Genomic DNA, 23,268 nt, shown 5'->3' on the forward strand with positions numbered 1-23,268 from the left:
AACTCCGCTACCTGATCTACTATCCAGAATTTACTGAAATGTGCAGTACACATATGGCACTTTTCCACTGCAAGTACCGGCTCGGCTCCACTCGGCACTGCTTGGCCCAGCTCGGCTCAGTTTGCTTTTCCACTGCGTGGTACGAGTTGGCACGTTTCAGCACTGTATAGGCTCTACTCGGCTCGGTTTGCTTTTCCACTAAAGTAGTAAGTGGGTGGGATTACAATGATTCTCTGACCAATCAGTGGCTAGTAGTGACAAACAATCAAGGCTGCATGCAAAGGATTGTGGGATATGGTATAGGTACGGCACGCTTGGAACCCCAACCGAGGTTATACTGTTTAAGCGAGCCGTACCGAGCCGTACCATGTAGTGGAAAAGCGCCACTGTAGCAAACCGTTCTAACACGTACCATGCAGTGGAAAAGCACCAAACCGAGCCGTACCATGCAGTGGAAAAGCGCCAAACCGAGCCGTACCATGCAGTGGAAAAGCACCAATAGAGTACCGTACAGATAGCGGTGTATTGGTGCAAAGGAAGCAGTTTTCTTCATTAGCACTTACAGGGTGCTTTCTACTTCTCTTTATACAATTGCAGATAAAAGGGTTGGCACTTTTGTTTCTGTTGATATGCTACAACTGAATGCATCTATACTCTTACCTTTGCATTAAAATGCATTTAAACTAGCTTCTTTACAACACTCATAATGGTGCAAAGTACAGTAACCTCTAACAATCAGAATTTGTCTCTAGCTGAGCTACTCTAAACCAAAATCCCTTTGTAATGGGTTATGACACTGCGGACATCCTCACTGCTGTTGTTATTGTCTCATTAAATAATCCTATTATGCTTTCCCAAGGATTAGGGTTGGCATAAACCTTTCACTGCTCTTTTATACAGATATCTCGAAGGTCAGCATCTTATATGTTAAGTAAAGTATAACCAAAGTAAAATTTCCCTACTGTATTATAAAGTATAATAAAACTGACCCAATCGCTCTGTACGTAGCTGACATATTAAAACATACAACTATATATTTTTTTAAAATGATTCATCAGTGTTTGGAAGAGCTCCTCAGTTATTAGTGAGAAGTATGCCCATCATGAATGGCTTCCTAAAAGAGACAATGATAAACCATGCCTATAAACTGACATGGGCACTTGTAATCTCCATTGGGAGGGCATACAACAGGGTACTGTTGACTGACCTATTTCTTCCACTGGAAGTCTATTTCAAGCATCAACTACTCTTTCAGTAAAATAGTACTTTTTAGGATTAGTTTTGAACGTACCCCCTTGCTAGTTTGAGGTGATGTCTCCATGTTCTTGGTCTTGGCTTCATAGGCGTGCGCACAGGGTGTGCCGAGTGTGCCCAGGCACACCCTAATAACCCTGTGCAGCACAGATTCCCCTACTGCCCTGGCTCCCCTCCCCACTCCCCCTTCCTCCTGCAGCTCTGCCTTCTTCCTTTCTCTCCTCTCCTGCCAGCTGTTGCTGTGGGTATGTTTTAGGATAAGTGGAGAAAAGGGTGGGTAAATATATTATTTAACAGCCCATTCCCTTTCTGAATGAACATTGTGAGTGATCAGTAGTGTGTGTTTGAGCTTTGGTGTGCACACTCTAATGCAATAGGCTGTGCACACCTATGCTTGGCTTCTTTTTCTGAGTATAGATCTATGTTTGTCCTTGGCATCTTTGAATCCACTTACTGTTGACTGACCTATTTCCTCCACTGGAAGTCTATTTCAAGCATCAACTACTCTTTCAGTAAAATAGTACTTTTTAGGATTAGTTTTGAACATACCCCCCCCCCCCTGCTAGTTTGAGGTGATATGCCTGTGTTCTTGGTCTTGGCTTCATAGTTAAAATACTGCCCCCCCCCCCCTTCCCGAACGTTATTCACCCCCTGATGTATTTAAAGGTTTCAAGCATGTCTCCCCTTTCTCTTCTTTCCTCCAGACTGTACATATTAGGTTCTCAAGTCTCTCCTGATATGTTTTATCCCTCAGCCCTTTTAACATTCTTACTGTCGTTCTCTGGACCTACCAATGTCTTCTTGGAAGAGAGGTTTTTTTTGCAAAAGCATCACATCAGGATAGATGAACTGTTTCAGAGTCACGCAGGACCCCATCGCGGCAGGTTCTCCATTTCTGGGACACCTCTATACTCGCTAACTATTTGACTAGAATTAGTGCCTAATCCACCTGCTATTGAGCTGGCGAGTCTATTTAAGGACGAATTACATTGCCGTGTGTACGGGGTTCAGCACTCCCCAGGAGGATTACCCTGGATACATGTCTGTGGGTCTCCTCTTTTGTATGTGATTGCTGGGAATTCATCATCCATTCATCATTCATATAATGTCTGTAGGGCGCTGCCTAGCTCAACCACTATATTTTCTGTGTTGGCCAAAAAGTCAAGGGTCTCTGAGGAAGCATTTTGGAACACAAAAGTTCAGCGAAATGCGTCAGTCCCATGCTGTCTTGATCGACCATTAGAAGGCCATCACTACTCTTTGGATGGCTCTATCTTTCTATGGCGGCTTTGTTATTTATATATATATATATATATATATATATATATATATATGTATATATATATATATATATATATATATATATATGTGACCTCTGTCTATGGTTTCTAACCAAGCATATGTATTCAATTCATATGTTTTTAAGAGTATAATTTTGTTGTCTCAATATGCTCACTTACTGTACATTCTACACCCGTTAAAGTCCCTTTTCTTTTATTGAGTTGGGCTTGGCTTCCCTTGGTTCCTCCTTGGAATATCAAAAACCACCCCCCCTCTTTTTACACATAACGTAGGACCCCTTTGTCACATGCCTGACGAAGGGGTCCTGTGTAACTCCGAAACGTTGCACCTATCCTGATGTGATCCTTCTGCAATAAAAAGTTTCTTCTGACTGCTGTGCAAGATCCTTGGTGTGCTGGGGAATATGTATGTATCTGTGATAGATCCAGTGTCCAGCTGGTGATCGCTGCCGCACCCACAACTGATGTGCCTATATCCAGGAAGGTGTGCGATGGGAATATGAACTATTCTTGGTAGGGATGCACCGATCCGATATTTGGATCGGATATCGGCGCCGATATGGCCATTATAGCTGGATCGGGGGATCGGTAACATTGACCGATCCACTGGCCGATCCGGTTTTTGCTTAATAATGGCTCAGCCATCCCTTACTTGGTGTAGTAGTAGTATGGGATGGGAGCCGCTACTTCCTGTGTAGTCCCGGCTCACAGGCGGAGTGATATCAGATGCACTCCGCCTGTGAATGGAGGAGCCGTACACATGAAGCAGCGGCTTTGCTCTGTACTGCAGCCACTTGCTTTGTGTGTAGCTCCGGATCGGTTCCGGTATCGGCGATTTCACAACGCCAGGTATCGGGTCCAAAAAAGTTGGATCGGTGCATCCCTAATTCTTGAAAGAGAGGTCTCTAGGACTGCACTCAGCCTTAAGCCTGGTACACACTAGTAGCGGGCTGAATGAAAAAACTGAACCGCTCAGGTGGAGCCGCTGTACTATGTGATGTTAGTACAGCGTTCTCCCCTGCTGTGCTATTGTTTTCTGACGGCTATTGGCTGAGAGCGCTGATCAGGTGCCGATCAGCAGACCTTTTTCACCATGCCCCTTCGGCCAGCTTCTGTCGGACGTGCTGCTGTAAACACGGGCCGAATGTTGTCTGGTTTCTATTAAACCAGCCGATGCCCGATATTCCGCCCATGTGTATAGCCCTTTACAGTCGGAAGTATAGTTCTGCCATGTTCTTTCTATATCCGGATTTTTCCTAGACCGTTGAGAATTTTTGGTGCATTTTGCGTATTTTAAACATTGGGACAATCTATTTTTTAGTATTTGTTAGTAGCACTGGAGGACCAGGCAAGTTTGATGTGCTTATTCATGTTTTCACATGCTGACATTCTCAGCGGTTTAGACCAGGCTGTATGCTTTTTCCTAGCCAAAGTTCAGGACAACACTCAGCAGTTCCGGGAGCTGTGCAGATACAGCCGAGATTTACTTAACAGTCCAAAGGGCAGATCCTGTAGTGCTGAAATGCGCTTTCTGGACAGATTCAAAGATAGCAGAAGTACATGCAGATGTGATCAGAGTCCTCCTTTCATATCTCATTTTTTATGCTACATCTACTTAATTTCTTGCCTGTGGCAGCAGCTTTTAAAGTAAATTATGACCAAGGCGTTGCCTGATTTACTTAACTGTATTACTAAGCAAGGAGAAAGGTGCTTGCCCTCTGTCCCTGTAGTAAAGTCAAATGCTAATTAAATAATCTGATGAGGGGGCAGAGTGTAAAGGTTTGCACAGTACGTACGGCTTATACCTGCTGGCAGTTCTAAATGCCATGCAAATTATTAGTTGTACAAGTTACTTTCCAACACGCATTACATTACATTACGTATAAATGGTTAACATAGTATTTTCTGGTCCAGCTAAAAGTGCTAAATGTACAGTTTGTTCATTTTAGGCAGCTTGTTAAACCTTGTCCAAAAAGACAAGGATTTAAATATACTGCTTTGCAAACTGGTATAGGAAATAAGGAACTATATGGCATATATACAGTGGGTACGGAAAGTATTCAGACCCCCTTAAATTTTTCACTCTTTGTTATATTGCAGCCATTTGCTAAAATCATTTAAGTTCGTTCTTCTTCCTCATGAATGTACACATAGCTCCCCATACTGACGGAAAAACACAGAATTGTTGACATTGTTGCAGATTTATTAAAAAAGAAAAACTGAAATATCACATGGTCCTAAGTATTCAGACCCTTTGCTGTGACACTCATATATTTAACTCAGGTGCTTTCCATTTCTTCTGATCATCCTTGAGATGGTTCTACACCTTCATTTGAGTCCAGCTGTGTTTGATTATACTGATTGGACTTGATTAGGAAAGCCACACACCTGTCTATATAAGACCTTCCAGATCACAATGCATGTCAGAGCAAATGAGAATCATGAGGTCAAAGGAACTGCCTGAAGAGCTCAGAGACAGAATTGTGGCAAGGCACAGATCTGGCCAAGGTTACAAAAAGATTTCTGCTGCACTTAAGGTTCCTAAGAGCACAGTGGCCTCCATAATCCTCAAATGGAAGACGTTTGGGACGACCAGAACCCTTCCTAGAGCTGGCCGTCCGGCCAAACTGAGCTATCGGGGGAGAAGAGCCTTGGTGAGAGAGGTAAAGAAGAACCCAAAGATCACTGTGGCTGAGCTCCAGAGATGCAGTCAGGAGATGGGAGAAAGTTGTAGAAAGTCAACCATCACTGCAGCCCTCCACCAGTCGGGGCTTTATGGCAGAGTGGCCCGACGGAAGCCTCTCCTCAGTGTAAGACACATGAAAGCCTGCATGGAGTTTGCTAAAAAAACACCTGAAGGACTCCAAGATGGTGAGAAATAAGATTCTCTGGTCTGATGAGACCAAAATAGAACTTTTTGGCCTTAATTCTAAGCGGTATGTGTGGAGAAAACCAGACACTGCTCATCACCTGTCCAATACAGTCCCAACAGTGAAGCATGGTGGTGGCAGCATCATGCTGTGGGGGTGTTTTTCAGCTGCAGGGACAGGACGACTGGTTGCAATCGAGGGAAAGATGAATGCGGCCAAGTACAGGGATATCCTGGACAAAACCTTCTCCAGAGTGCTCTGGACCTCAGACCGGGCCGAAGGTTTACCTTCCAACAAGACAATGACCCTAAGCACACAGCTAAAATAACGAAGGAGTGGCTTCACAACAACTCCGTGACTGTTCTTGAATGGCCCAGCCAGAGCCCTGACTTAAACCCAATTGAGCATCTCTGGAGAGACCTAAAAATGTCTGTCCACCAACGTTTACCATCCAACCTGACAGAACTGGAGAGGATCTGCAAGGAGGAATGGCAGAGGATCCCCAAATCCAGGTGTGAAAGACTTGTTGCATCTTTCCCAAAAAGACTCCTGGCTGTATTAGATCAAAAGGGGGCTTCTACTAAATACTGAGCAAAGGGTCTGAATACTTAGTACCATGTGATATTTCAGTTTTTCTTTTTTAATAAATCTGCAACAATGTCAACAATTCTGTGTTTTTCTGTCAGTATGGGGTGCTATGTGTACATTCATGAGGAAGAAGAGTGAACTTAAATGATTTTAGCAAATGGCTGCAATATAACAAAGAGTGAAAAATTTAAGGGGGTCTGAATACTTTCCGTACCCACTGTATAACACACCTGTTTGCTTCTGACACAAACTTAAAAATAAAAAAGTTTCTTTAATGTTCCCCTAAAGTGGTTTTCTACTTTCAATAAAACACTAAAACCTTGGGGAAGTAATGCACATTAGTGAAGGCCTTTTACTTGGGCCAAGATGCATACATTTGCTCCACAGTATACAGAGTTTGCATGTTCTCCCTGAGCCTGCGTGGGTTTCCTCTGAGTACTCCGGTTTCCTCCCACACTACAAAACATGCTGGTAGGTTAATTGGCTCCTGTCTAAATTGGCCCTAGTATGTGTATGTATGAATATAAGTTAGGGACCTTAGATTGTAAGCTCCTTGAGGGCAGGGACTGATGTGAATGTATAATATACACTATATTGTCAAAATTATTGGGATGCCTGCCTTTACACGCAACTTGAACTTTAACCACTTTTTTTTACAGGACTGCGACATTGCAGCGGACAGATCGGACCCTTGACTGACATTTTTGACACTTTTGGGGTTACCAGTGATATTACTACAGTAATCAGTGCTATACATATGCACTGTTACTGTAAAAATGACACTGGCAGGGAAGGGGTTAACTTTATTGGAGAAGGAGGGGTTAAGTGTGTCACTAGGGGCGTGCTTCTAACTGTGAAGGGATGTGGCTTGTTGTGTAACAACAGAGATATACGATCCTACATAGCAGGACTGTATGATCTCTTTTCTTACACAGGGGAGAATGACCGGTGGCTTTGTTTACATTAGCCGCCTGCCTTTCTCCCTCTGTAACGGACGATTATGAGTGGCCGGCGGACATCGGGTCCGCCGGTCACACGTGCGGGGGGGTCCGTGAACGAGCGGGGCGAGAGCGCGCTTCCAGCGGTGCACGCTCGCCCCCTAGAGCCTCACAGGCTAGCGACGTAGCCCTACGTCGCTTTGCCTGTGAGGGGCTGACTGCCGCAGTAAATATACTGTGGGCAGTCGGCAAGTGGTTAATGGCATCCCAGTCTTAAGCTGGATACACACTATCCAACTTTTGTGGTTAGATTTCCTTCAGATTTACCTTTTCTATGTAGTGCAAGGGCCTGCCAGATTGCATACAAATTGAAAGTGTTTAGGTTTGACCTCATATTATATGGTTTTGGTAAGTCTAAAGGAAAAGGTCTTCAGAAAATCTTATAGTGTGTATGGCCCATTAGTCCATAAGGTTCAATATTGAGTTGGCCCACCCTTTGCAGCTATACCAGCTTCAACTCTTCTAAGAAGGCTGTTCACAAGGTTTAGGAGTGTGTCCATGGGAATGTTTGACCATTCTTCCAGAAGCGCATTTGTTATGTTGGACAAGAAGGCCTGGTTTGCAGTCTCCACTCTAAGGTGATCTATCTTGAGGTCAGGACAATCAAGTTTCTCCACCCCAAACTGGCTCATCCATGTCTTTATGGACCTTGCTTTGTGCACTGTGCGCTGTCATTTTATAACAGTAAGGGGCCATCCCCAAACTGTTCCGACAAAGTCGGGAGCATAAAAATTGTCTGAAATGTCTTGGTATTCTGACGTCTTAGGAGTTCCCTTCACTGGAAATAAGAGGCCAAGCCCAACCCTTGAAAAACAACACCCCGCCAAAAATCCTCCTCCACCAAATGATTTGGACCAATGCACAAAGCAGGGTCCATACAGAAACGGAGGAGCGAGTTTGGGTTGGAGAAACTTGACCGGCCTGAGTCCCGACCTCAACCTAATAGAACACCTTTGGGATGAATTAGAGAACAGACTGCAAGCAAGGCCTTCTTGCCCAAAAATCAGTGCCTGACCTGACAAATGCGCTTCTGGAAGAACGGTCAAACATTCCCATAGACACGCTCCTAAATCCTGTGGACAGCCTTCCCCGAAGAGTTGAAGCTGTTATAGCTGCAAACCGTGGGCCAACTCAATACTGAACCCTCTGGATAAAGACTGGGATGCAATTAAAGTTCATGTGTGTATAAAGGCAGGAGTCACAATACTTTTGACAATATAGTGTATATATATATATATATATATATAAAGTGCTACGTAATTGATGGGACTATATAAGTACCTGTGATAAATAAATATACAAGTGCATACATTCTTATCATGGTGTACCCCACATGATCCTGCACATAGGGAGGCTCACATGTTTACAACATGCTTACAAGGACAATGCACAGATGTCAGCAGTTTCCCTGTCACTTTGTCATAGTGAGGAAGCCAAGGAAGCAACTGTGAAATATCAGGGCATACTCTGCCTCTAGAATGTTTTGAAAATGATAAACGCACTATGCAAGTACAGTATATACTTGCAATTGGTACCCTGCTCTTATGTCTGTGAAAACAATGGCAATAGGTTCAAAAAAGTCAACCCAGTTGAATGATTATTCCCCAAGACTGTTTCCCAAGGCTGGGGATGGCTTCAAAAAAAACTTACAAACAAAGCAATTGTTTCCTCATATTAAAAAAAAAAAAGAAGAAAAGGACTGGGCAATGATTAGTACACAGAAATCTTACAGTGGTGCCTGAGGATAACAGCCATCTGCTTTGAATGATTGCAGTTTAGCAATACTGTACAATACTTAGCAATACTTTGGCTGCCTTTTACGATTTGACAAGTCAAAAAATGGATGCCATTACACATTCATGCATTTTTAAAAGCAGGTATATCTAGACTTTTTCTGTTGCCTAGATTCACCCGCATATGTTGCCCATTTGTTGGCATTCACCCCAAAGACATGCATCGTCTATATTGTAAAAATGTAGCAAGCACAGAAGGCAAACGCACATGAAGATTTTAGGATATAATGGTTATCAAATGTGCACGATCAATAGCAAATCATTGATTGGACAAAAGCATAAAGAAAGCTTTGAAGTATACAAATTATTCTAAGTTATGAATTGAATAAAATGTGTTCCCAGTCAATTACACAAACTACACAGCTGCTAATAAACGTTGGCCATACATGGAGTACTGATCTTTTGATCAGCCAGCAGCCTGATCGAAAAACTGAATGGATTCCCCCATCCAAGCAAGTTAGATGTAGGAATCCACCCCACGGTGCTACGGAGTTCTGTGCAATTGGCTGCATGTGCTGACTCAACAAAAAAATTCAGGCAGTCCCGTTCGAGAAGAGTTGATCATTAGATTGACTACCAGTCCTAGATGGATCAAAATTTGGTCAGTCCCTGCTGAACCGGACGAATTTTGATCCCTCTATGGCCAGATTTTAGCTGAAGGAGGACCTGTTATATAATTACACCAGATCTGACCCCCACCTTACCTCATTCTCTTTTTCAAACACAATGCCAATAGTGCAGTACTAGATACCTGAATGATTATCTTATGAAATAACATCTATTCCATTAACAGACTCCAATATAAATATTACTGCAGTGTGTGTTCCCAGATGTTGCCAGTTGTGAGAGGATGGGTGTTCAGTTTTGCAGGAGGCCTCAGGAACATCTAGTTCTACATGGCTCCCACTGGACAAACTTTCATGAATGTTGATGTATGGAGAACAGAAAGTCACTCAAATTAAATGTTAATTTAAAAAATCTTAATTCACAAGGTAAATTAAATGTTTATTTAAAAAATCTTAATTCACAAGGAAAAAAGATAAAATAAAATAAAATAATGCCTACATTTACCACAGTATTTTATAAACGATCAATATAAATGAAAAAATGTTCAGTTTTCCAATACTAAAAAGGTTATTTTTGTTGGGTAATAAAGCCAGTTTAGGTGGCATATTAAACATCTGATGCCTCCTATACATTCAACATGATCCTCACAATGGATGGATATAACTAGCTAATACTGGAGAAGCATGTGATGTCTATGGGTATGTTTCCAATACAAGCTTCACTTGGTAAACAGAGCAATGCAAAGCTCAAAGACAGATTAAGCCTTGTACTATTCCCTTGAGGCAAAAAATATCCATCTGGCTTCTCCAAAAGCAAATGACTCAGATTAAAACCAGACAGCTTCTGCAACAGTGAGTGGCGACAGTTCAGATACAAAATACATGCTTAGAATTATCATTTAAAGAAGGACTCTGCTGAAATGTTAGCATGTGTGTGTGTTTGGATGTGGGGGGTGATTGTCCACTAAGTACAGTGTGATAATTTCACTTACAAGCACTTGGGACTCGTTGTTCTAATATTCTTGTACTTTGGATTTATGGCTTCAGCTCTACTATACCCCAGGCCCACTCAAATCTGAACCAAATATGGCAAGTACCGGCTCAGCTCCACTCGGCCCTGCTTGGCTCGGTTTGGTTTTCCACTGCATGGTACCACATGGTACAGTGTTGGAATGATTCGGTATGGTTCGGTACGGTTTGCTTTTCCACTAATAGTAAGTGGGTGGGATAACAACGATTCTCTGACCAATCAGTAGCTAGTAGTAACAAACAGTCAAGGCTGCATGCAAAGGATTGTGGGATATGGTACCGGTACGGCCCTCTTGGAACCACAACTGAGGTGGTACTGTTTAAGCGAGTTGAACCGTTCGGTTCCATGCAGTGGAAAAGCGTCGCCGTACTGTACCGAACCGTTCCAACACCGTACCATGCGGTACCATGCAGTGCAAAAGCGAGCCGAACCGTTCGGTTCTATGCAGTGGAAAAGCGCCGCCATACCGTACCGTTCCAACACCGTACCATGCAGTGAAAAAGCGCAAAAGCGAGCCGAACCGTTCGGTTCTATGCAGTGGAAAAGCGCCATTAGGGACCAAGCCTATTTCTGACATGTTGTTTACAAGTTAAAATCAGTATTTTTTGCTAGAAAATTACTTAGAACCCCCAAACATTATATGTATATTTTTTAGCAAAGATTTTGGAGAATAAAATGGCGGTCGTTGCAATATTTTTTTGTCACATGGTATTTTTCACTGAATTTATAAAAACTAAACTGTAAAGTTAGCCCAATTTTTTTGTATATTGTGAAAGATGAAATAACGCCGAGTAAATAGATACCTAACATGTTACAGTTTGAAATTGTGCACACTCTCGTGGAATAGTGACTTAAAAATATCCGTTTTTGTTTTAGTATACTAGTCTCATATCGAAATCAAAAATGAAGAGGTAACTAAAATTCCCTAAATTCTCGTACAACAGTATACAACTTTGGAAGTGATGTAATGTGTTGTATTAAATAGTAATGTATTCTTTTATTTGTATATGTGTATGTGTGGTCTTGGTGTTATGATAACTTTTGTTAAAATACGCTTATTGGGATTTTTTTTTGTACCAAAAATATGTAGCAGAATACAAATTGGCTTAAAATTATGAAAAAATTAATTTTTTTTTATTGGGAATGTTATATATCAGAAAGTGAAAAATATTGGGTTTTTTTTTTTTTTTCAGAATTGTCGCTCTTTTTTTTGTTTATAGCGCAAAAAATAAAAATTGCAGATGTGATAAAATACAACCAGAAGAAAGCTCTATTTGTGGGGGGGGGGGGGGGGGAAGGGAATCAATTTTATTTGGGTACATCGTCGCATGACAGCGCAATTGTCAGTTAAAGTAATGCAGTGCCGAATCACAAAAAATGGCCTGGTCATGAAGAGGGAAAATCTTCCGGTCCAGAACTGGTTAATATGATATGCCCTGCCTAAAAACAGATTTGCAAACCAACAGTACAAGAATAACTATTCTATGACCACACAGTCATTAGACCTGCCATGAACGGCAATCTTAATGTCACTTTTATTGTTCTGTCAAATCTCATCACTATATACATTTTCAAGAAACATTAGGAAAGCTTGGAAATTATTCTAAATAAAGACAAATTTCTGAACAGAATTGTCAGAACGAGTGAGTGGGTTTGTCATATTGTGCGTAATACCATCCAAGTAACCTGTACAGCTGTCATTTAGAGTGCTACCTATGTGACAACTGAACAATCCTATTCAGTTCAATGTTTCCTGCATGCATATCATCCCATGTAACACCCACATGATATTCTCAGCCTTGATGACTGATATAACCGAAATCCAATGAGTGAAAGCGGTTTGCCAGGGACAGTCAAGGTGGTCGATGAAAGAACTAGATGACACTGGAATCCTCCAGGCAGAAAATCTGGCAGGCTCTATCTGACTTGCTGCAGCTTCTAATGCACACTGTGAAAAGCTCTTAGGCCCCTTTCACAGTCCGTTCAGTTCATCAGTTCAGTCACGTCAAAATGTATCAGTTTTTCATCCGTTTCTTTTACATCCACTACCAATGCAAAAACCAGACCGTTTGTCCGTTTACATCCGTTTTTCGTCCGATCCGTTTTTTTCATGGATGAAAAATAGAGCATTCATCCGTTCCAAAAAAACGGACATTGACGGAAGCAGATGAAAACGGATGATCATCCGTTGTCATCCGTTTTTACATAGAGATGCATTGATGTCCGTTTTTCATCTGTCAACGGATGGATAAAAAACGGACAAACGGACCGTATGTGTGAAAGGGGTCTTAGTGTGCAGTGAATTGAGAGTAATTCTGGCCATACACGTATAGATTTGTTTGGAAATTTTCGTTTTAAGAAAATTAATTTGATTTTCTAATCGCTGGTGGGGTCAAATCGATGTCCATTTTCGACGTGACAGGAAAATTTGAAGGGGCAGGAAGGAAAACTTTTCTTGATCGACAAATTTTTGGGCAGTGTACGATCAGAAATGACATTCCTTTAAAAGCAAAGGACAATTTTTCGAACGACATTGACCATTCATCGAATGTTCAAAGAATTTTTGTACAAATGTTCATACGAATATTCTCATCCAAAATTCTATACGTGTATTGCAAGCATAAGCGATTTTAGAGGAAGAAGCCTGTACAACTCTGAAACGAAGGCTGGAGTTATTTCTTTCTCATCCAGTGTTCATAATATTTGTGTTTGTGGTACGTAACATAAAAATGTATTAAATTGGATTTTTTTTAAATCTAATAAAATGCACCCTAGCATGATATCTGTTCTGTATAGCAAAAGGAGTAGAGCCATCAGTTCAGAATGAATTTAAGCTTTATGCTGAGGAAGCATAAAAAAAGTCAGATGAGGTGCACAGTCGTCACTCGTCACTTCTAATGGATCAGAGAAGGGAAGGGTAACTTCTCTGTTTTACAGCACAGAAGGTTCTGCAAAAAGTGGAGTTTAAAATTAAACTCCTTGGAAGGAAATATGTCACAACTAGATCAGTGTTTAACCATTTCCCACGAATTGATGTACCTGTACATCAGCTGCAAGCATCATCCCAGGACTGTTCTTTAGAGATGGCGGTCGACTTTCAGAAGATAACAGCCGATGTGGTACAGGAGTCGCTCAGTCGTTATCCCAGCGAGCTGGAGGGGATGTTCCCGCCGCCTTCCATGGCTCTGGAGTCCCAAACAAAGCCGGATTCGGCTTTGTTTGGGTCGTTAATGCCATGGCGCCACTTCCGGTTTACTCTGCAGCTAACAGCGCTGAATTTAAAAAACTGTCAGTATTCAAAAATGCAGATTTCAGCATTTTTAATTCTTAGAAGTGCAGTGGAGGGGTCTTTTAGACCCTAAAGAGTACCTCTCACTGCTTATTAAGCCCCGTTCACACAGGGGCGATCCGACTTGGGGGGGCGACCTCCGAGGTCGCGGTGCGAGCAGCGCGCCGCGACCTCGGAGCGGCCGCCACGGACTTCATAACATTGAAGTCTATGACGGTCGCGCCGGGTCGCCCCAAAGGAGCTCCGGACCCTTTTTCTAAGTCGGAGCGACTTGTGTCGGTCCTTTTTAGAACGGGTCCGCAGCTCCCCTATGGAAGGCGACCTACGGCGACCTGTGAGGCGACCAGGTCGCCTCACAGGTCGCCTTAGTGTGAACGGGGACTTACTGTCACAAGGGATGTTTACATTCCTTGCAACAGTAATAAAAGTGATCAGATTTTTTTTTTTTTTTTTAAAAACAGTGCATAAAATAAAAAATTAAATAAAATAAATAGGGGAAAAAAATAGACACCCCCGTCGCCGTGAGCTTGCGCACGAAAGAAAATGCTTACGTAAGTCGCGCCCGCAAATGAAAACGGTGTTAGAACCATAGTGAGGTATTGCCACGATCGCCAGAGTGGGAGCAATAATTCTAAAAAAAGACTCAAACTGTAACTCGAAACTGGTAACTGTTAATAAATTTTAAAGCGCGACGCCTATGGAGATTTTTAAGTACCGTTGTTTGTCAACATTCCACGAGTGTGCACAATTTTAAAATGTAACATGCTGGGTATCTCTTTACCCCGGCGTGACATAATCTTTCACAATATACAAAAAAAATTGGGCTTACTTGAATGTTTAGTTTTTTAAATGCAGTGAAATATATATTTTTCCAAAAAAAAAAATGCATTTGAAAGACCGCTGCGCAAATACCACGTGACAAAAAATATTGCAATGACCACCATTTTATTCTTAGTCTTTGCTAAAAAATAAATATATAATGTTTCTAAGTAATTTTCTAGCTAAAAATACTGATTTTAACAACATGTCAGAAATAGCCTTGGTCCATAAGTGGGTAACAAAGGAGAACCGGCTTTTAACAAAGCAAAATCTGAAGTTCTGATGTCTATATTTGTATGTGCGTCTCTATAACCGCACTGAGCTTTGATATCTTCACACAGCTCTGTGCTCCGGTCACTGGAGATAAACATTTTAAATAGCTGCACTTACAAAGGAGTTACCACTAAATTCATTACATTACAAATTAACAGACGCTGAACAACTCAGCATTTGCTAGTTATGGTATCTAATTAAGGAACTGATGCATGTACAAGCGTACATTTGTGGGGGAAAGGCTTTCTTCAAACTTGTGAACTGACGTCAAATCAGGCAACACTTTGTCAAAAGGACAGGAAGCTGTATCTGAACATTCTGACTTGGCCCCCCGTCCCCCCCCCCGTTCACATTGGAGCAATCTGTCTTGCGTTTTGACAGGTCAAATTGCACGACAGGTCGCATCCTATTACCTGCAATGGCAGTGTTTAAATTGATGCAACGCAGACTTTGCGGTGCCACATCGATTTGAAAAAGTACTCTACTTTTGGCGATTTCAGGTGCGACTTCAATAGACATCTGTGCAGGAAGCTCAGGTGAAATCACACGATTTCAAAGCCGTACTCAATGTGAACAAGGGCTTAATCACAGGTGATGAATTTATCAGAAATTAGATCTGCATGTACGGTATGTATATTTCTCACAGTTCCTATTGTCATCTATAATCCTTCTAGACAACTGATCTAGAAATATCTCCCTAAAATGTCTTAGAATCTAAGTGAAAGAACATGTCATATTAGACCAGATACTAGTCAGATATATCAAGACTCAAGCTATGAATAGTTATTTTAAAGCCAGCATTAATGAATAGTTATTTCAAAGCCAGCATTAAAGCAGACCACTTCTCCCCCACTTCAGAGGAACTTCAGTTACTTTTGGCCCAGCCCTGCTCCCCTGCATGTTCATCTTTGGAAATGCGCTAAAGACCTGACAGAGACCCGTGACACATGTGAGCAGGCGTGGGGGTTTCCCGCATATGTGAATAACGGCTTGTCACTGGAACCTTGATACCTGCAGAGTCTGCATGCATTCGTGGCAAACACCTACATGTACTGCAGATGTTTCCCGCATATGTGAATAACTGCTGGTCACTGGAACCTTGCTACCTGCAGAATCTGCATGCAGGTGTGACAAACACCTACATGTACTGCCGATGTCTTCTGGATCCCAAAGCAAATCTTCACACGCCAATCGGTAAAACTATATTTTGGGATGTAACATGGACATCTCAGGAGTCAATGGGGGGGTTTAGTGCTGTGTCATTCTCGCCTAGGCGAGAAAAAAGGAAATGCAGAATTGCAGCACAAAAATAGTCAGAATCCCTTACAAAAAAAAAAAATACATATAGCTAATTGTGGGAGAGGGAGGGGGAGGAGCCAGGTGGAAATAAGTTGTTTTATGGGTGAAGTTCGCTTTAATAAACTTGACAATAATATTCAAATTTCTACAGAAAAAAAATCAAAAACAAAGCATGCCGCAGAGAGCCTGAGCCAGCTGCTCCCTCCCTCTCTACAGCCCGGGACTCCAGTGAGCACCGGAGGGGCAAAACAGAAAGCCCATGACTGGCATTCACTGCTCTGTGTTCAGTAAAGACTGAGAACTGAGCATAGGTGTGCGCAGCCTAATGCATTAGGGTGTGCACACCAAAGCTCAAACACACACTACCGATCACTTAAGATGTTCATTCAGAAAGGGAGGGGGCCGGCAAATGATATATTTACCGGCCCCTTTCCCCACTCATCCTAAAACATCCCCACAGCAACAGCTAGCTAGAGAGGACAGGAGGGAAGCCAGAAGAGCTGTGGGGGTAAGAGGGAGGAGAGTCAGGGCAGTAGGGGGAATATGTGCTGCACAGGGTTATTAGGGTGTGCCTGGGCACATCTGGCACACCCTGTGCGCACACCTATGGAACTGAGCGATCAACAGTCATGTGAGTCGGCAGGCAGAGTGGCAGCATTGATCTATATTGGTGAGTATGTTTGTTTTTAAATTTCTCCAGACTTTTCTTTAAGGCTCTGTTTCCACTGCCGCGGCTACGAAGTCGTGCTACTTCTAGCGTGACTTCGTAGTGAAAGTTGCTTGCGGCATTCAGTGCGACTTGTCCCTCATTATAGAGGGAAGTCGCACTGAAGTCGGCTCAAAAGTAGTGCACAAACTACATTTGAAGTCGCCGCAACTGAAGTCGCGGTAGTGAAAACGGGCCAGATTGAAACAAATGGCTTTTGACTTGCTGTGCGACTTGACATGTGTCAAGTCGCACAGCAAGTCGCACTAGTGGAAACCGGCACTTAAAGCTAAATTCGAAGCAGATATAAACTTATAGCATTACAAGTTAAAGCAGCTCTGTATTCATTACTACATTATTGAATTTTTAATGCAAGTATGGTATCAGAATCTTGAAATCCACTGTACAGCAGAGTTTAGACTGGGAAAGAGGAAAGCAGCACAAGGATCGTTGTGCTACACTGTTATGAGCATGCTGATAAGAGGGAATAGCAGAGTGACAAAGAAATGAACTCATTAGTGTTCTATTTTTCCTTAAATAGTCCAGTCATAGACTAAAGATTGATAGGAGAACTGTGTAACTGAACTGCAGGAGACAGGGATGTGCTGTGTGGCAGAGCTGTATATATAATGTATCTGTATATTTGGCTATTTACCTAGAGACCAGCTTTAAAGTGATACTAAACACACACTGTTTAAATTACATGGTCCCTTCTGTACATGGATGAAAGCACTGTCATTATTTTAATAAAAAATAAATCTAAGTACTTTTTTCCTAATTGATATACAGCTGTCACATGACCCAGCTCTTCCCAACCTGTCTGCAGGGAAACATAAGCAGGAAGAGCTTCTACTCCTCTGCTTCTGGTCGCATGTTCAAAAATAAAAAAACAGCCTTTGGAATACAGAGTAAAAATAAATAATTGTCAATAAACTGTTTTAAATTGTCATACAAATATTTATTTATAATCAAATCTTTATTATTTTTTTTTGGCAATAACACGGTGTGGGCAGATTTCTGCCAGTCACAGGCTGTGTCACGCCCCTCCAGCCTGTGTCTTAGAATAACTGGGAGGTGAATCCTCCATCAATCTACATGTAACATCCAGCCCCCATTATGTTTAGCTGGTTAGTGGACATGGAGGAAGAGGGAGGAAGTGGGCTGTCTTTTCCCACTGTTTATACGCCCACATGTGTACCTCTATAGTCACATGGGCTGCTCAGATGTGATAGGGAGGAAATGCTCAGCATAGAAACTCACTGAAAACTGAGCATGTGCAGAGTTGTCAAAACAGCTCTGCAAAATCCCTAGCTGCATTGGGGACATGAACAGAAGGTCGAGATAGAGAACAGCAGGATCAACCAGAACTTTTGTAGAATACAGAAAATGAATCTCATAGTGAGTGAGTGAGTGAGTGAGTGAGAGAGTGAGTGAGTGAGTGAGTGAGTGAGTGAGTGAGTGAGTATGAACAGCATGTAATACACCATTTATTGATAGTTTTTTATGATGTGGATTCAGTGATACTTTAAAAATGAAACTGTATTCAATGACAGTTACCACTATTGTAAGCATATTCACAAAACAAGTGGTTCTTTGCTTAGTCTAAGGTCAATTACCACCAGTGGCACACATTCCCTGTCCATTAAATCACTGGCTTACCGTACATCATCCAAAAACACTAAAAACAAAGATAATAGATGAATGTTACTATGAATGCTCTAAATATTTCATACCTGGATAGTGGCACAGGTAAGAGTAGAATCCTTCAGATTTAAGCATAATGAGCAGGGACCCCCAGCCCAAAAGTACTGCAGAGAAGAAAAGATTTTCAACCACTGCAGTACATGCCATCCACCATCGGCGCCGATGCGCTGTAGCCAGTGTAGGTGCCATTCTTATTTCTTCTCTTTAGGAACTGTTACTCTGTAAAACAAGAAATGGAATATTACCAACCTATTTCAAGCCAAAAATAACAATCACAATTACAATCTACAGCATTATACTAGAAAACATCTGTCTGTCAAAATGATGTAGCTTCAGTTTGCTGTTGTCCTCCTTGTCAATGAGAAATACTTATATTGTAGGTTCCCATTATACTTATCTCAGAGATATATCTGAATGAACGTAAAGCCTCAGGCAATAAGTCTGTTTTTACAGATTTCAAGGGTTATATTGTCCAAAGTAGACATTCAGCATATATAACTGTCATAAAATACATTGCCTTCCTTTATGAAATACCTTTTAGTGTGAGTCACTCTGCAGAAATCTCAGCATTTCATGGGAATATTTCTTGTAGAAGTCTTATAAATACAGGTCCAGCCCACGCTATGTATGTACCTCTCTGCCCATGTTTGAAATAAGTGCATTGATATTCCAATCCACAATACAGGTCTCATTCTTGTGGTCGATAAGGGCCAAACATCGGCCTATTCTTGCGGTTGAGCTGACAGGTAGATGCAGTCAGCCACGGGCAGGAGACCCATATAAAATCAATGACAGGTGCCACGATATATGTTTACATATATTTGCACATCCAATTGTTACATGTGGCTAGGGACAAATGAGTGACCCTCGGCACAGAATGTGTGCATCTAGGGCAGTAATGGCGTACCTTGGCACCACAGATGTTTTGGAACTACATTTCCCATGATGCTCACCTACACTGCAGAGTGCATGAGCTTTGTGGGAAATGTAGTTCCAAAACATCTTGGGTGCCAAGGTTCGCCATCACTGATCTAGGGTAACCCATCTGTCCCTAAAGATTTGTACACACTAGCAGTTTTTTTTATTTTTTTTTCATTCCACCCAGCAGGGCTGAACGAAAAAAAGACCTGACAGCTCAGGAGGAGCTGCTGTACTAACTATCCAACATTAGTACAGCTATCTCCCCTTGCCGTTCTATTGTCTTCTGACAGGGGGACGGTCTCCCTGTCAGAACATTTGGGTCAGCGCTCTCAGTCATTGGCTGAGAGCTATGATTGGGAGCTGATCAGCAGACTTTTCGGTCATGCCCTTTCGACAGAAGCCGACTGAATGGCCAGCTTCTGTCGGCTTGACTCCAATACCCACGGACCGAATGTGCCCGACATTTGGCTTGTGTGTACTAGCCTTAACCCCATGAACCATTGGATGTGTGGTTACATGTGAACAGCTGCGGTGCTTGCCAGCCTGCCATCAATTTCTACACTTTCCTGTCTTTGGCTGATCACATCCACCTGTCAGCCCAGCAACAATACACTGATTCTTGCTGCTGTCCGCCTATATTAGGCCATCGGAATGAGTCCTCATATAGCTAGAAGCTATAGGGATGACCAGCAGACACAGCATGAAAGGAGATTTTTCAACTAAGCTTGTACTGGATTGTCAAAAATAACTATTGTTTGTGTTGTTATTACAATGATGCTCTAAAACATGGGTGTCCAACCTGCAGCCCTCCAGCTGTTGCGGAACTATAAGTCCCATCATGCCTCTGCCTTTGGGTGCCAAATTCCATCATGCCTTTGCCTTTGGGAGTCCCTGTAACGTTAGAAAACCATACCTCGTGAAAATTCCATACCCACGTCACTTCCTGTCAGAAACGTAATGGAACAGCTGAGCAGCGTAGCAGTGCGCATGCTCACAGCTCCGGATACGTCATTGAACAGCTGAGGAGCCGACTAGTGCGCATGCTCGGAGGGTATGGAATTTTCACGGTAGTGTTTTGTAACGTTAGACCGCATCAGCTGTTGCGGCGGTTACATTAAAACATCTCGGCTGCAACATGAGTCATGTCCGCTCCTACCCCTGTCACTTCCCTGATCTCGGCTACTAAATGTAAAAGCGGCGGCGGGTTTTTTCATAGACCCGCCGCCGCTTTTATATTTAGTAGCCAAGATCAGGGAAGTGACAGGGGTAGGAGCGGAGATGACTCATGTTGCAGCCGAGATGTTTTAATGTAACCGCCGCAACGGCTGATGCGGTCTAACGTTACAAAACACTACCGTGAAAATTCCCTACCCTCCGAGCATGCGCACTAGTAAGCTCCTCAGCTGTTCAATGACGTAGGTGCGACGTAGGTGCAGCGGAAGCGACGAGGGTAGGGAATTTTCATGGGTATGGTTTTTTCACGGAACACCTGTAACGTTAGTAGGGAATTTTCACGGAACACCTGCAACTGTCAGCCTTGCAATGCCTCATGGGACTTTCCTAGCAATGCTTCATGGGCCCTGTAGTTCTGCAAAAGCTGGAGGGCTGCAGGTTGGACACCTATGCTCTAAAATGAAAGTGTATGACGCTGTGACCATGGATTTTGTCACTTTTCTACAGGTAATATACAGTCATTTCCATTTCTTTAGTTACATATTTAGAAAAGACAAAGAAGTCCAGATATTGGCATACTTTGTATTACAAATAGAGTTCTTCTTGTATACTCTCTTTTTTATAACAGAGTTTAGGTAAGTATTCATTTGCATAGCCCCACAATAACATAACAGGGAATTAATCTATTTCTTAACATATTGTCATCAGAACTTGTTGTAGCCAGGAAATAATTAAGAAGTCAAGCTCTAAAAATAGTATTACATCTTTATGTCAGAATTCAACCATTGTTTTGTACTAGTAATGAAGGATTCACACATAACTGCTGCTAGGATCTATTCCGAACACTGCAATGCATGATGAGTTACTGTTGAAGCGTTGATAAAATTGCTGAACCAGAAAACTATCACAAAAAGTAATTTGTTTTCTTTTGTACTTTAGCTGGTAGTTAAGAAAAGTAGTTGTAGTAATGCACAGCTATTACAAAGCAGTTTCATAACAGGACGGATTGTTTTGGCTCCAGTGAAAAGTTAGCCATACATGTTAAGGTTTTTCTTGCTCACCCCCATTCACGCTAAATCAATAGATTCTCCCATCCACGGTAAATGGCGTGGATGGAGGAATCTCTAGTTACAGCTATTGTATTCAGACAGCTGTTGCTCCCGAGAAAGTCAGAACACCCAAACAGTGACTGCATTTAATAGGCGGCAATCAGAATTTTCCAAATGACTCCTTCGATTTAGGTCAAAGTTTGTTGAGCTGTGTCGGTAGGGCCACCCAAAGCTCAGATTTCAGCTCACTCACAGGAATCAGTTGAAAATTCGAGCCATGTATGACCAGCTTAAGAGTGAAGCTGGAACCGCTTCAGATGGAAGCTAGATCCATGGAGACCTGTCAACTTTGCCCTATATTTCAGGTAAAACCACCATCTAATTTTCTACAGGTTCAGTTGATAGCTGCACAAATTCTAGCTTTGCATATGAGGCGTAGAGTAGCCTGTTCCCAACAATGAATGGTGGTGCATGCATGAAAGGCCATCGTCACGGAGCAGTGCCTAGGGCTGCTTTAGAGCCGGTTCACATTCATGCGGCTGCGGCGTTCGCATGTAATGTCGGAGCGCACTGCTCCTTCATTACATGCGATCGGCTGTGCGGTGCGAGTTTAGCCATACACTTTGTATGGCTAAATTCGCACCGCACCCGCAGCAAACACGCACAGGACCCTTTTTTGCAGCCGCATCAGGATCGGATCGCACAGCGGTTCACACTTGTGCGATCCGATCCTGTGCGAACTGCAAGATCGCACTGCGATATGCGATCAAACTGGGGGTGTCGTTAAGATTACATTGACACCCCCAGCGTATCGCATATGGCAGTGTGAACTGCCGGGGGTACGTTTGCGATGCGGGAACAGGCTGCGAATTCGCAGCCTTCCCGCATCGCATAAGTGTGAACCGGGGCTTTAACCGTAACTGAGAAAAAAACATTCCCCATTCCCCTGTACAGAGGTGCATTGCAGGGATTTTAAACTTTGTTGCAGATTCCTACCTTTTGTTATTCTGAAGAAATCACTGTTTGTTACTCTGTGCTGAGTGGGTCAAATGGGAGTGGTTTCATAATTGTCTATCAGCTGTGCAGCTGCAGGGCTCTAATGAGGAAATCTGCTGGGCCTGCATCCCTTTAGATGTGTTCCTATTGGGAGTATCTCACCAAAAATTACATTTTTGTTGCAGGGGATGCCAGAAATCTGACTTGTATCTTAGTGCAGACTTCTGGGAAAATTGGTGAGCCAAATGATGTTTCTGGGGTGTGGTCAGTATACATTCTGTGTAGAACCGCTTCAGGTAGCCATATTGCATAGCATTTTCAGAAAATTATAGCAGCTGCAGATTGAAAAGGAAAGGTCATTTTTAATAACATTCAATTACAGTATGATTTGTGTCCCAATTGTATATATGATATTGTTTTTTCTTTATTTGCTGATTTTTTCCCCCACGAAAGTGGAGTTACCCTTTAATGTGATCTGGTACTTTTCTCTCACCAGGAAAATAAGCAGGTTCCCTGCAAAGAAGTCATTATAAGTTGAATGTATTTATAGCAGAACACCCATGTAGTGGGGCTGTGCCCGCACTGCATGGGTTAACTGCTCTTTTTGTTCAGGGGTGCACTGAAAGGCTATACTTACCT

At 42.4% G+C, this 23,268-nt stretch overlaps 1 protein-coding gene across 2 annotated transcripts in view; it reads right to left on the minus strand.

Moving 5' to 3' along the window:
• SLC43A2 (solute carrier family 43 member 2) overlaps positions 1–23,268 on the minus strand; it is a 120,029-nt gene that overhangs the window by 87,108 nt on the left and 9,653 nt on the right. The window contains exon 2 of one of the 2 annotated variants that reach the window (XM_082245152.1): positions 18,520–18,690. In XM_082245152.1, the coding sequence (XP_082101278.1) occupies positions 18,520–18,679 (160 nt within the window). In that variant the 5' untranslated portion in view covers positions 18,680–18,690. Of the gene's footprint in view, positions 1–18,519; positions 18,702–23,268 lie in introns of both variants that reach the window. The other variant, XM_082245151.1, reaches the window with a different exon arrangement.

This window comes from Pelophylax lessonae, assembly GCF_965119305.1.
Source record: "Pelophylax lessonae genome assembly, chromosome: 2".
Lineage (NCBI taxonomy): Eukaryota > Metazoa > Chordata > Amphibia > Anura > Ranidae > Pelophylax > Pelophylax lessonae.